At 50.3% G+C, this 15,192-nt stretch overlaps 1 protein-coding gene across 2 annotated transcripts in view; it reads left to right on the top strand.

The window, feature by feature from the left end:
- Window positions 1-15,192, top strand: part of SLC25A48 (solute carrier family 25 member 48) — a 39,544-nt gene that overhangs the window by 9,273 nt on the left and 15,079 nt on the right. For both annotated transcript variants that reach the window (XM_001502697.5, XM_070233115.1), the window contains one exon: window positions 1,327-1,585. In XM_001502697.5, the coding sequence (XP_001502747.2) occupies window positions 1,327-1,585 (259 nt within the window). The remainder of the gene's footprint in view (window positions 1-1,326; window positions 1,586-15,192) is intronic.

Raw genomic sequence — 15,192 nt, 5'->3', positions numbered from 1 at the left:
AGCTTCTCCTCAGATGAAGTGTGCCTTGTGTCAGTGTTGTTCTAACTCTCTTGATGGGCTGCTTTAAAATCAAGGCGAGCCCTGCAGACCTAGTACCCTATTCCTGGGTGATGTGTGATTCCTCCGTCCCCTGAAAGGCGGTCGTTGATTCTCCTTTTTGGCGCACATTCCCTGCAGTGTCTGCCAGCCAGCGTCCTAGCTGTGGGAACTGTGGGTGTTCCCTTGAGACACCGTAGCTCAGGGCTAAGCAGTGTCCCCAGTTATCTGTGGGAGCTTGTTGTAGAGGAAGAGGCTGAAGCAGGGTGTGTGTGTCTGTGTGTGCATGTCTGTGCGTGTGAGGGGGTCCTGCCTCTAGCAAATAGAGTGTACGCACGAAGGTCAGGATTAGTGGGTTTGTGTAGAGCCTGGAGCTTGTACGACGACTTCCCGGTGCTCATTCATCTTTGGCACGGAGCTAAAACACTGTACTGCCCCGACTCCTCCAAGAGCCTATGGAATTTGCTGGTTTTGGCGGAGCGTCTCTGGTGTTCATTGAGAATGCAGTGTGAAAAGAACTGTGACCTCAGCTCCAGCACCTTCCTCTGCCTGCTGCGTCCTGTGTATGTGCAGAAGGCCTTCCTGGGGCTCTCCTCCCCAGTTCTTCTGCCAAGAGACTCCCGTGCTCAGGGCCACCCATCTACAGGCTGGCCCAGGTGCCCCTCTGGGCTGTGGGACCCTCTTCTTAGCCCCTAACCGCAGACTTAGCACATTGTATTATAGTTGCCTATCAGTTTCTCTTTCCTGTCCCTCTCGCCTTCCCGGCCCCCAGACCCTGAGCTCAGTGGACAGTCTTTTTCTTATGTTGTCCCCCGGAGCCTGGCACGTGACAAGTGCCTGGAGGATGCTTTTGTTGGAGCAGTCACTTAGGAGGGTGTATGTGGTGTTGGCAAGTCCACTACCCACTAGGGCTCCACACGTTCCCCCTCGGCCGCAGCCTGATTTCTTTCCAGCCCAAGAGTACTGCCAACCCGGTGGCAAAGATAGGGTCCAGGCCCAGCATATTACCGCTCAGGAAACAAAACATCACACGGAAGCCGGCTTCTCCAGAGCAAGAATGCCCTGCTCCTGAGTGGGGAGCAGTCCCTCACCCGCCCCGTCTCTCCTGTCTCATCGGCATCCTCTGTTATTCTCCTCACTGACATACTGGTTTCCTTTTTCTGCAGTGTCACCCCGCCAGCCTGCGGGCCCCAGGGGGCAGGGACTGTGCGAGGGCAGTACGGGGAGCCTGGCGCCTGCCTGCAGACGGCCCTGGGCCCTCATGCTTCCTCCCACTGGGTTTGCCCGCAGGTGTTTGGCTTCTTCAAGGGCATGTCTTTCCCCCTCGCCAGCATCGCCGTCTACAACTCAGTGGTGTTTGGGGTCTTCAGTAACACGCAGAGGTTCCTCAGCTGGCAGCACTGCAGGGAGCCTGGGGCCAGCCCGTCCCGCACCCTGTCTGACCTGCTGCTGGCCAGCATGGTGGCCGGCGTGGTGTCTGTTGGGCTGGGTGCGCCCGTGGACCTCATCAAGATCCGGCTGCAGATGCAAACACAGCCATTTCAGGAAGGTAAGAGGCCAGGGGAGGGGGCCTGATGTCTTGGGACTTGTGATCTGGTTCACCAGATCTGGGATGCGTTTGTTAGCATACTTTTGATTGAGCAAGACATCTAGGTTGTCATGTAATAGTCTGTAATTATTATTATTTCATCCATAGTACTAACTCTCACTGGTTAAGTATTTATTATGTGTGCTGTGCACCTGCTGAGAGCTCTGCGTATGTTCTAATTCGTCTTCATAACAATTCTGGAAGGCAGGTGCTGTTGTGGTTTCCAGAGGAGCAAACAGAGGCTCCCAGAGGTTAGATACCTACCCAAAGACACACAGTTAATGACTGGCTAGTGAAGATCAGCTGCATAATCTGCGGCCCCCAGTACAAAATGAAAATGTGGGACCCCTTGTTCAAAAATGATTAAGAATTTTAAAAGAACAAGAGCAGAGCATTAAAGCTAGCGTGGGGCCCCATGTGATGGCCCCATGTGCCAGCTGCGAGCAGCCGTGGAGGCCTTGCACCTGGGCTGGCCTCAGGGCTGGGAAGGGGGCCGCTGCTCTCTTCAACCTCACCTGCTCCTAGCCCTGACCTTCCAGTTAGAGCTTCATTTCTTGGTGTGCCGCACAGCCACTCCCATACCACAAGCTGCATCTGTTATTTCCTTCCCGTTGGAAATGGAGGTTTCTGCGTCTTTTCCTGGGGATGGTCTTGATCAAGGAGGATGGAAACAATAGGGTGGCACTTGCTGTGCAGAGTAGAAAGTGCCAACTGTGGAGGAAGGCCAAGCTGGGGGTCTTAGAAGACAAATTTCAATAGCTTGGGGTTTGGTTCTTGGCTCTAGTGTCACTCTGTCCCCTCAGGAAGGATGCTGTCCCTTCCTGGGCCTCAGTCTCCTTTTCCGTATAATGGAAGGGCTGGACCGTGGTCCTTCCTGTCACCTCAGATATCCAATTGGGGCTGACAGCTCTTGTGGCTAGACCCCTCTCCCTAGAAGACTTCTGCATGGCCTGTCTGTCACCCCTCTGCCCACAGAGGCTGGGACTCAGCTGTGCCCACAGCCAAAGCCCCAACATGGCTCATCAGGAGCATCCCAGCCTGACACCTCTCCCACCCCCGCCCCTTGATTAAGCCTGTGCTCCCTGCCCAGCCCGGGAGGTGTCCAGGACAGGGCTGTGCATCCTCCGAGCATGGTGCTGATGCTTCCCACTGGGGCAAATAGAGGGCCTGGGACCTGGCTGCTCCCAGAAGGTGGGTCACACCTGCTCAGTGCCCCAAAACCCATAGTCACTGTCAGCATGTGGGGAGACACAGGGCAACAAATGGCCTGGCTCATGCAGAGGGTCACAGAGCATACCCCCATGGGGGCCACCCAGGGAGATGCAAGGCAGGGGTTCCCCACCTTTATCTACTTGCCATATTAGGTTGTGTCTTGGCACATCTTAGTTTGATTAAAGGCTTGCGCTTCTGAGAAGCGTTTGAAGCTCGCTGATCTGGTCCTATTCCAGAGTCAAAAGCAAAGAGGTAGAGGAATGAAGGGCACTGTGAGCATGCTTGGAACCCAGGAGCCCTGGCCCCCAGGCTGGCTTTTTGCTCTATCCTGTCTACTTCGGCAAAGCTCGTGTTAGTCTCGGGTGCAGAGGAAATCTCTCCAGAAGTCTTAAAACTCTTTGGAGTTCAGATGTCGGAAAAGTCTCGGTGATGAGGCCCCTCAGCTCCTGGGGGCAGCTCTGCCTCCTTCACAACCTGGGCGCCTTGTCCCTGTAAGGGGAGGAAATAGGGGTATTTGTGCATGTATGGGGGTGGGTATAGCCGGCTGGGACACTGAGGGAGATGTTTCTCAGGAAGTGCCTTCCTTCAGAAAGCCTGGGATGTGTGGAGGCAAATTAATTGGTGAGCTTTCTTGACAGTGCTTGGTTCCATCCTCTGTCCCATCCTCACCAACCCCCACCTGCCCTGCAGAGGGGAGCTAGAATGGTGGCCGACTTGCCAGGCCAAGGCCTGAGCTTCAAGGGGTCCTGAGGCCAGGCTAAGAAGCCTCTAGGCTAGGAGACTAGAGGAAGGATAGGAGGCAGCCAGGGAAAGACCAGACCCAAAAAGGGCCCCAAAGCTGGGTGGGCATCAACCAGCCAATTTTAGGGAGCTGAGCAGCCACCATCAGCGGCTGCCAAAGTTGGTAAGTGCAAGTCATGTACCTGACACTGTGTTAAGTACTGTCCGTGCATCATCTCATGTCATATCCACCATGACAGTGTGAGGTTGACATGACTGTTAGCCCTGTTCATTTACCCAATACACAATAGTTATGCCCCTGCTGTGTGCCAGGCACAGGCTAGGTGCTGGGGACACAGCGGTGTACAAAATACTCTGTCCTGTCCCTCTTGTGGTGCTCCGTCCACAGACAGGCAGACGAGAATGGGCCACGTCAGACATGGTGGGTAGGAGGGAGTGGGATGGGTTCTCAGCCAGGCTGGGGCTCAGGAAGGCCTTTGGAGCAGGTGGTAGGAGGGGTGGAAGGAGAGCCTGGTGGTCAGGACTGTGCATCGTCAGGGCAGCACTGAGGGTTGCCCATGCCTGCTCTCTGGGGCCACGGGAGCCTGGGACATGGGCCACCCAGGCCCAGCCTCTCCAGTACTGCCCCTCTGGGAAGTCTAGACCCTTCTAGGGCCTTGTCTCCTGGATTAGGCCTCTGAGCAGTGAGAACATGGGGACCAGCACGCTGTTCTGCGCCCCCACCACGGGAGGCACTGAGAGCATCTCGGGAGGGATGTGATTCGTTGATCCCATCCAGTATGGGATCCTGCCCTCGGCCTCAGGTGTCCGTTCATGTGTGCTGCCAGAAGGAAACTGGTTCTCTTCAGCAAATCCCCCAAGGCAGCAACAGAAAATGAATGTGTGTTTGTTCTGACCTTCCAAGTGTGCCCAGAAACTGGCCTATTAGGGGGCTTATTAGGAAGCCCCTTAATAAGCTGGGGGAGGTTCCTGCAGGCAAGCACTTCTCCGCCCTGCAGAGCTCTAAGTTGGTTGTGCCTGGTCCCAAGGGCTTAGCTAGCGGTGCAAAGGCAAAGATGGTTTACCTGAGTGGGTGGAGGGAGGGTAGAGGCCAGGATTGCAGGGTCACCTCAGGTCCCCTCAAGCCTCTCATCTGGGATCAATCAGATCACAGCACTGAGGGCTGAGTAACCAGTATTTACAGAGCACTTATATGCCAGGCACTGTGCTAGGAGCTTTGTGTGCATTTAATCTTAACAACAACCTGACTCCCAGAAATTTACAAAGGAGGAGGCTAAGGCACAGAGAGGTTCCATAACCTGCCTGAGGTCACTCCACCAGTGGGAGGTGGAGCTGAGATCCAGACCCAGGCAGTCCGGCTCAGTACCCACTGATGCTGTTTCTGCTTCTGCCCTAGAATTTTGTAGAAGCCGAGGCTATGGGAACTTTGGTAACCCCTGGGCCTCTGCACAAAATCATCATGCACCAAACCAGCTTCAAACTTTAGGGGGCATGTGGGCTGGGAGCACATCTCCAAAATGACATTGTTCAAGTAATGGGCGCAGCTCGTGGGTTCCACGGGATGGGTCTGAATTCTGTGGCCTTGGGCAGCTCCTCTCTGCAGCATCCACTCTTCCTTACCTCCCACCCCAGCCGCTTAGGGGAAGGTCTTTGGTGACTGCAGGTGGAGGATCAGCTAGTGGGGCAGGAACAGAGGAGGCAGGCAAAGGGGCAGCAGGTGCTCCTTTCTACCAGGAATCTCTGCAAAAAGTGATGGGGGCTATGGTTTTCTTTGATTTGCTCCTCAAGAACCCTTTAGGCCAGAGGTAGAAAACTCAGAGACCGCTGGGATCAGGGAGGTAACGTAAATGAGCAGAGGTGCCTGGAAATGTACCCTCTTCCATTTTTCTTGACACCGACAGCCTTCCTGATTTGCATTTCACTTTTCCTCTTTGAATGAAACATGGACTTAGAACGTATTTCACTTTCCATATCACTCTGCTATTAGAAAAGCAGCCGTTCAAGCACATGTGTCAACTCCAGCATCTGGGAGACAGTAGCGAGTGGTGGGGACTGCTGCAAGGTAGGCCCACATCCTGTCGAAGAGGGTGGCTACGACTCCTCCAGCTGACTTTTGTCGTGTGGCCTGGATCTTCTGATTTTTAAGAGAAGGCAGAAAGCTAGATTTTTTTCTGTGGGGTCTTTTAATTAGAAATTTTCAGATAATTTGATTGAAAACAAAATCAAACACAAACAAACAAAACACTGGGCAGCCCTAAGTATTGTGTGGATGGACAGCGTGGGGTGGGGACTGGCTGCAAGCTGTGGTCCCTGCTCTGGGTCAGGCCCACTGTGTGTGGTGCCTGTGCTGACACGGCATTTTCAGGGAGCCTCGGGCGTGGCTTGTGGGATTTCTCAGGGCTGGTGCCATTACCCTGGAATTGCCAGTCCTGTTCCTGGGTGGTGACGAGAGGCCATGAAAGACTGTGCTCCTATGCTGAAGCCAGGTCCCAGAGGCCTCTGGCTTCTCTGTTCTGGGACATTGACAGGTGGACTGGAGACCACGGTGAGGTGAGAGGTCAGCTCCTCTTGTTGAGGGACTTGCAAATGAAGAGCCAGCAAGTTCATCCTGATTGTCAGTTAGTGGTGACCCGTGGTTGAATGTGTACAAAATACAGAACATTGAATGTAGAGGGAGAACACGCCCGTTCACCCAAATATAATCACTGTTAACACATTCACATGTTTCCTTTTCCTTTCTATATACATATGCATATATATACATATATGTACCTACATACATATATATACATAGCTTAAATATTTTAAGAGGTGGTACTCATGTTATATAGACAGTTTCATATCCTTTTTTAACTCAACATTATAGCAGAAACATTTTCCAGGTTATTAAAATAGCATATAAAATTATTTTACATAGATAATGTTTTTAAAAGATGTGCAATATTCCGTCAAATACACACACACACACCCACACACACACACACACGTTGAGAGTGATGATATACTGTGGTCTAGAATTCAGTTTCTGGAGTTAGACTACCTGCTCCTAATCTGACCTCCACCAGCATCAAGAAACTTTGGACAACTCACCTAACGCGGCCAAGCCTCAGTTTACCCATCTTCAAAGCAGGCGTAACTCTAGTAGCTACTTCATAACTGGGGTGGAATGGGATGAGGTATTACACAAGAAGATCTTAGCACACTGTCTGGCACATTGAAAACGTGAAGTAAACATTAGCTGTGATATTAGTAAATTTATTGTTTAACAGTCTGCCTACTGATAAACATTTAGGTTGTTTACAGTTTTTCCTCTTTTGAAAATAGTGATGTGATCAGCAAATGTGTCCATAAAGAGTTGCCTTCATTTAGAGTTATTTCCCTGAATGTGTGGGCTCTTTGATTCATGAGGGGGTCAAAGGCTATGGTCATTTTTAAGATTCTTGGTACATACTGTCAAATTGTTATACAGAAGGGTTTTACCAGATTACATCGGCAGTTGCTGAAGTTTACAGGGAATTTCCTTTTGGCACCATCTTCCTGTACTAAACGGCAGTTATCTCGCATGGAAACTGTCCAACTTAGAGGTTTCCTCCTGGGGCCTCTGCCATTTGGCAAACAAGGAGGAACTGGCCTGAGTTCGGTCAGATGTGGCCTTGACAGTAAGGCACCTGTGAAGAAACTCTCCCTTTTTAAGTCATTATTACCGTTTACATGAGCCTCACTGGGTGCCCCGTTGGGCCCGAGCTGGAAGTCGGGGCTGTGGTCTCGGACGCCAGTGGGTCCCTCTGCTGTCTGCGCCAGGTCACATTCTGGAGACCGATGGCCAATGAAACTTGCTCCTCCCCTGTCTGGAAGCTTTCAAGTCTGTGTTTTCATTAAGAGCCTAATTAACGTGCAGATCACAAAGCCTCAGCACCACAGGAGGGCAGAGTTTAGGGGCTCAGAGGAGGACTCGGCATTAACTCTGTGCTGACCGTCCAGGCCCGGCTGGAGGCAGAGGGCTGAGTGTTACACCTGTTTGAATTCACTCTGAGTGATTCGCTCACAAGCATTTCCCAAAACCCCTGCTCTGAACCAAGCAGCGTAGGTAAATCAGAAGTATCAGCCCCACAGCCCCTGCCCTCAGGGAGCACACAGGGAGCACTGGGGGGGAATCAGATGTGTACCAGAATGAGAAGGGCTCTTGGAAAGCCCTGGAACCTCGGAGTCTGGCTCTGCACGTCAGGAAGTCTCCAGAGAGGAAGTGGCCATTGACTGGCTCTTTGAATATTGGCTAGGATCTGGAGATGGGGACAAGGGTATGGAGAGGTGTTTCAGACTGAGGAACAATATAGGGAAAGAGTCCGTGGCCAGAAAGCCAGGCACGTGGCAGGACTAGGAAGCCGTTTGGTTAGTGCTGATGTACAATGCGGGGAGGGGAAGATGCAGGCTGAGGGGGAAGAGCTTGGATTTCCTGGCCAAGGATGGGCTTAGATGCTATTCGGTGAGCAATGATGCATCTTGGACACCAGAACGAGCCAGGCAGAGTTGTGTGGCAGGAAGATGGCGCTGGCCTTCAGAAGGGATGGAAGGGGGTGGGAATAGTAGAGGCGGGCAGGTTGACTTGGAGGTTGCTGCCATCGATCAGGTGAGAGGCCAAGCACACCTGACCCAGGGCCGTGGGCTTGGGAATGGAGGAGAGGGGCAGACTGAAGGGGCATCAATGATGTAGACCCAACGGGCCAAGGGGGAGAGAGGAAAGTGTCTTGAAAATGACCCAGGAATACAAAGTCCTGTGGCTCTGAGGTTGGTGGGACATCCCACAAGGGGAATTAAGCAGCAAGTGATGTGTGTGAGACAGTGCTTGGTGTGGACTAGGTGATCAACAAATGCTTGTTGTCATTGCTGCTGTCTGGCTGGAGGGGCAGGCTTGAGTAAGAACATGGTGAGTTTGGCTTGGCTCGTGTTGTGTGAGGTGCCTGTGGGACTGTAGCTGGAATGTCAGGGCTGGAGGTATAGACAGGGTTGTGGCAGACATAGACGTGACAGCTGAAGTCATGACATCAGAGGCCAGTGCCAAGGAGAGCTGCAAAACAGAAGAAGGTGGACGTTAATGGGAAAACACAGTCAAGGAGTTTGGGAAGGAGCTGTAATGATGCTAATAACTGTAGTTAATTATTACTGAGCCCGTACCATTGAGCTGTGCTAACACGCATTCCATGATTAAATCACCACATCGACTCTGTGAACCAGGCACTGTCATTCTCTTTCTTTATAGGAGGGGAAACTGAGGCTCAGGTTATGTGACTTGTCTGTGCTCACTCAGCTGTTCCACAATGAGGCAGGGCATTGCCCGAGGCCGTCCAACTCCACAACCCCTGGAAACAGGGTCCTGAGAAACTCACGTCACCAAAGGAGGGGGAAGGAGAGTAAAGAGGGGAGAATTTCTGAAGTTGGGGTGACATTGGGGATGGAGACCAATGGGTGGAGAAGGAAAAAGGCTTTCTTTTCCAAGTTGGGAGAGGAGACAGAAAGAGACAATTCAGAGAGAATTTTGAGGGTGAGAGGAGGAAGTTGAGGGAGCTTGCATCAGAAGACTTGTCTTTACCATATTCAAGATGATCTGAATAGAGTAAAGGGGCAGAGTGTGGCCAGGGTTTGAGGATAAGAAGGTCCTAGTTTCTGGACATGCCAAGAGGAGAGAAGGTGGGCTGGGTGGTAAGAGCAGAGAGGGTCAGCTGAGGGGGTTTCTTGCAAGTAAGATCATCATGCACCAGAACACAGGCCCATTTGAGCCCAAGGATCTGCATGATGACAAGATGGGGCGAAACAATTTCTCTGATTTCCCTGAATCTTCAGAAATGCCTGGCTGGGAAGCTCACTAGTTGTGTCTCAGAAGCCCTGGCTACATCAGTTTGTCTCTTTGGCAATACGGTTTTATTGTGACCATAAAGATGTGTGGCTGCCAAGAAATACACTCTTCTCTAGGCTGGTTGGCCTTGGGGAGGAGCAGCCTTCTGACACGGTGGATTTTCCAAGACTTTCCCAGTCTAGATCTGGAATTATTGATGCTAAGCTCCCTCAAAGGGCACATGTTGCTCCATTCAACTCCTAAAGAAGGAAGCCTATGTGGGAAGGCAGGAACCCTTGGAACATGACAAGCGGCACAAAAACCTAGAGGCATACAGTCCTGGGCCTTCTTCTTAAGTAGGCTATGGGCTGTCAATAGGAAGTGAGGGCTGGAGCAGTGGCAGCCCAGAAGTAGAGGGAGGAGGTTTGTGAAGAGGCCAGGCATATAGCCATGCAGTTCAAGAGGAGTCCTTGCATGCTGGACAATTTGACTGAATGTTTTTCAAACTTTGATCCCGTATACCTAGCAGAGATTAATGAAGGTGCATGCAACATAATATGCCATTGTTCAAGTTATGTACATTGGAGACACTTCCGTTTGTTCTTTCAATCAATTGACAAGGGTAAGTATTGTCCTGATTTCTGGAGCTGACATTAGTATTGGGAGTTCTTGGCCTGGTGTGGGCATCCTCAGTCTCCCACAGTAGGCTTGGCAGCAGGCCACAGCTGCCTGAGGTTGGCAGGTCCAGTACTTCCGGAATCCAGAGTCACATTAGGACAGGGTAATAAAAATAGGAATGATAACTATTTGCCTCAAGAAAAGTACATTTGCACAAAACTCATTTTCATAAAGTATACTTGTCGACATTCTCAGTTAATTTTTGCAAAAGCCAAATGAGGTGGTGGGGCCACTTAGTCTTCTCTTTTGTAGATGATGAGGAAACTGAGGCCCAGGGTGGATGATTGCTTTGTGCCAGGCTGTATGCAGTAAACAGCAAGTGAGCAGCAAAGCAAACCCCAGCCACTCATAATCCAGGGCTCTTTCCACTAAACCAGCTGCCTCTCTGGACACTTCAAGTCACGAGGAAACTGCCAGCCTCTTTGGAAGCAGGAGCTGGGCAGGAGTTTCCCAGATGATAATATTCTGGTAAAGAGAACTGAGGGGTCCACTAGCCTGCTCAAACCCCAACCACAGAGATTATACCCAGCCCGTCTGCTGGAGGACATACATTGGATACTTCTAGAGCATCTTAGACCAGCATGGTACCTGGGACCACGATTTGGGAGTTTCTTTTGGTATCTACAGCCTCTGGCACAAGGACCAGACAGGGCCAGGCTCGGATGAATGCAGAGCATGGGAGGTGAGCCTCTGAGAGGCCCCTGTGCAGAGACCAGTCCGATCAGAGGCTCAAGTGTTCACTGAAGGGATGTTGAGGCACATATGGGGCACAGTGTCAGGCAAAGGGCACGGTGCTCTGGGACAGGACACAGTGTGTGACTCCTGTCATCAGGAAACTCACTGGATCAGTCAGGACAAACCAACAGCAGCCACCATAATGGGGGACAGCCTCTGGCATGGGCTGGGGGCTCCTGGCCTTTTCTAAGAGCACCTTTTAATATGTAAAACAGGGTCCAACCCACAGAAAAGCAACTGTGCTTCGAGTGTCCTGGAGTAAAAAAACACATATGGGGCCGGCCTGGTGGCCCAGCGGTTAAGTGCGCACGTTCCACTTCTGTGCAGCCCAGGGTTCTCTGGTTCAGATCCCGGGTGTGGACATGGCACCGCTTGGCACGCCATGCTGTGGTAGGCATCCCATGTGTAAAGTAGAGGAAGATGGGCATGGATGTTAGCTCAGGGCCAGTCTTCCTCAGCAAAAAGAGGAGGATTGGCAGTAGGTAGCTCAGAGCTGGTCTTCCTCAAAAAAAAAACCCCCACATGTGACAAGAAGTGACACTATAGATTATTAGTATATTTGAATAAATTTTTATTGTGATCCCCCACAATTGCATCTATTCATATGAGGAAAATGGTCAGACTAGTATGTGTGAGATATTTTAGGAGTTCTGTTGATCTATAATGCTTATGGGTTTGTGGATCCTTCAGATAACTCCATGCTCCCGGCTTCCCTTTGAGAGCCCACTGGCCCTGCCATATCTGAGCACAAAACACTGGATAAACTGCGCATCTTGGATTGGGCACCAGCAGGGCCTTGTTAGTGGATGGCTGATTTGTCAAGGCATTTTTGCGGAAAGTGAGCCGTTGAGAAATGATGTGGTGTTCCCACTCACCTCTGACGTACAGCACACACAGGGGAGGCCTGGCAGTGCTTTGCCTTCAGAGAGGGGCCTGGCCTTTGTGTGCCTCAGGGCTGGGCCCTCCTTACCTCCTGGATCAGTGACCAGTGCTGTGGTTCAGCTGGCTTTCCTGTTTCCACAGTCACGGCCCGTTGAAGTCATTGAAGGACATTTTCTGAGAAAGAGAAAGAAATGAAACTTCATCGTGTTTGTATCTGAAAAGCGCACAGTGGCTTGCTGTGGCTAGGGCCCTTGGTTCTGAGAAGACAGGCAATAGTGGCAGATCTGTGGGGACCCCAGCCTGTGTCTGGGCCAGCTCAGCCCCTCTGAGGTGGGAGGACCACCCCCCCTAGAGGTGCTGCATGGGTACCTGTTAGGACTGGCCAAACCTGGAAGTCCCTGCCCCCTGTGGGATCTCCTGCAGAGGCACCCGCCTTCAAAGGGACCTCCTGGCCCAGGAAGGAGGCAAGCAAGGCACTGGCCGCCAGTGCAGGGCAGTGGAGCCAGATAGTCAGAGCATGTGGTCTAAGGAGTGGACTGAGTTGGACGAGGCGGGGGGTCGGGAGAAGGGGGTCTAAAAAGAACTGTGTAGCCCTCCTCCACTGCTAAGGGAAGATCAGGAGCTGGCTGGGCTTCAACGTCATTGACTCTGAACATCCTGCTTCTCTTGGTGTGGGGCGTTGAGTTGATCCTAACTGAATTTGGAAAAACAAAGGAAACCACAGGCATCCCGAGTTTGCGGTAGATAATTCATCCCTAGCCTAGTGAAAGGTAATCGGCTCTGGATTAGAGAGCCCAGCAGAAAATGCCTCAATGGCAAAGCACTCGTGATAAGAAATGGTCAAAGTTTGATCGTCATTTTGTCCTTGTTTTAGAACAAAAAATTTTAATTGGAGAAACTAAATACATTTCACCCTAGAAGAAAATATACCTAATGTGAGTCCCTTCACACGCATGTGTGCTCCCCCAAGCCCAAGTCTGGAAGGTTCAGGAACAACAGGCTGAGAGCTGGTGGTTCAGTGTGAGCAGAGTGCCGACCCAGGGCCTGGCTTCCCTCCCAGGTGCCTTGCACAAAGCGCACGCCATCTGCACACTTCGCTTGTGCATATTTCCTAGAGCTGCTTGCCAGCAACCTCCCAAGTCAGTTTTGAAGGGTCGCCGAAATTTGTTTTCCACAAACTAAAATTGGTCCACTGCTAGATTACCAAGAGCTCGGATTCAGTGCTTTTCTAAGTCTAGCCACTGAGGCTCCCAGGCCACACCTCCCAGGGCCACAATGTCCCCACAGAGCATCTCGTGGTCTGAGCAACTGATAGGAATTCCTACTATTTGCTTTGTGGTCCCGTGTGAATTGTCCTTACCACTATTGCTAATGCAGATAGACCCGTACCAGCTATCACCTAATGAAGGATTTGCTCCTCATTACGTCAGGAACATCCTTGATGTCACAGAGTTCTTTTACCATGAAAAGCAGGAGGGGGTAGGTAGGCTTGGAATCTCTGCTATGCGTAATCGGGCTGTGACCAAAACAGTTTGTTTCAAGTATAAGATGTCATTTTCTCAGGAGGGTGTAGTGACACAGGTGCATGGAATTGTCAAAACTCATCAACTGTGTGCTTACGAGCCACACCTTTTATTGAATGTGAATTATGCCTCAATTAAAAAACAAACTAATAAAAACAGGTATAGGAAGCCAGAGAAGGAGAAGACCAGAGGCTCTGAACGGTGATTGGTCTTCATGGGAAAAGAGGTGAGAATGAGGGGGCGGTCCAGCCAAGAATGCATCATGTCTATGTAATAACAAGGAAAATCAACAAACCCCAAGTGAGAAAAGTTCTCTTAACAAGAAGGGGGCAGTGTACTCTTAAAAAAATGTCAGTGTCATAAAAAACAAAGAGAGGCTGTGGAAATGCTCCAGAGTAAAGGAAGCAAAGGGGACGGGACAACTAAATGCAATCCTGCATTCCACTGGATCCTGTACTGGGGACGGGGGATGCTCTACAGGGCATTATGGGTCAAACGACAATTTGAGCACAGACAGTACATTAAATAAAAGTATTGTCCGCGTAGATGATGAAACTGATAACTGTGCTGTGGAATGTAAGACAATATCCCTGTTCTTCGGAAACACATCTTGAAGTATTTAGGGGTAAGGGGCCATTTTGTATGTAACTCACCCTGAAATGGTTCAGAAAATAAATTTATATATGTCTGTGTGAAAAAAAAATGTATGTGTGTGCAAAAGAATTTCCTTATTGCTTACCTTGGGGAAAAAAAAGAGAAAAAGTACAGGTTTGGGTCTGGTTTGGGTCTTGTTGACAAGGCCGGTTCAAGGTTTGGCAAGCATTCTTCCAACACTGGCACCTGCGTACAAGGAGGATTATATCAGATGCTGTTCTCCCGTTAGTGACTCCTGAGAGCCGCACCATGCCCATAGCTGATTCATGCAAACCTGGACTCCAGGTCAGGTCAATGTTACTTGGAGATGAACATGGCCCAGGCGGAGTTTATGCACTGGGACAATGGCATCTGATCAGTTTAATTGCACGCACGTGTTTGAGCCAGAAGGGAGGTGGGGGAGGGAGAGAGAGAGCGCACAAACCATAAAACAAACAAGGTAAAATGTTAACAATAGGTGAATCTGGGTGAAGTGTAGATAAGGATGTTCTTTGTACAGTTTTTCTTTTTTGCACCTTTTTGGCAAGTTTGAAATTATTTCCAAATAAAGGTTTGTTTTTAAACATTGGGGATGAGGAGGCTGGATATTGTTTTTCACAGTATCAGCTTGTGTCAAGAAGGTACTAGCCATCAGTTCAGATACATGTGTATTCCAGATGATAGCAGTTACCATGACAATTATATTACTTTAGTGGTCATAAATGGCTCAGTCTCAAGCAATAAAAGCTAGATTGCTTATGTTACAAACCTGAGAGAATGTGAGAGAATTTCCTTATTGCTCACTCTGGAAAGAAAAGGGGAAAAGTACAGGTTTTTTGTTGACAAGGCCAATTGGAGGTTGGTCACGTATTTTTTTGACATCTGTACCTCCAAACCAGCAGAATGTTATCAGGACATTCTCCTTCAATCAGTAACTTTTGAAAGCCATATCATACCCATCGATGATTCATGAAAACCTTGACTCCTGGGTCAGATCACTAGATATGAGCATGGCCCAGGCAGAGTTTATAGGTTGGGACAACTACATCTATTTTATCTAAGGCCACAATTCCCCAAGATGATCCCCATAGTATCATAGTGGATTTGGGAGAGGAAGGGATGTCAGTGACCTCTCAGTGGACTATCAAAGACCACAGTGTCTGATGTTGCTCTGAGCTCAGAGGACCCTGTCCCCACAAAGTGGCCACCACCTCTGCTCGCTTCCTCTGGGATCCACATAGAAGTGAATGGGACTCGGCCTCCTGCCCCGTGTCCTAACGTGCATGGCAGTGATTACTCTCTTCCTCCAACACAAAAAGAAAATGTAAGATTAG

Source organism: Equus caballus, chromosome 14 (genome assembly GCF_041296265.1).
Source record: "Equus caballus isolate H_3958 breed thoroughbred chromosome 14, TB-T2T, whole genome shotgun sequence".
In the NCBI taxonomy this organism is placed as follows: Eukaryota; Metazoa; Chordata; class Mammalia; order Perissodactyla; family Equidae; genus Equus; species Equus caballus.
Note: the sequence above shows the minus strand (reverse complement) of the source record. Positions and strands in the feature narration are given on the sequence as shown.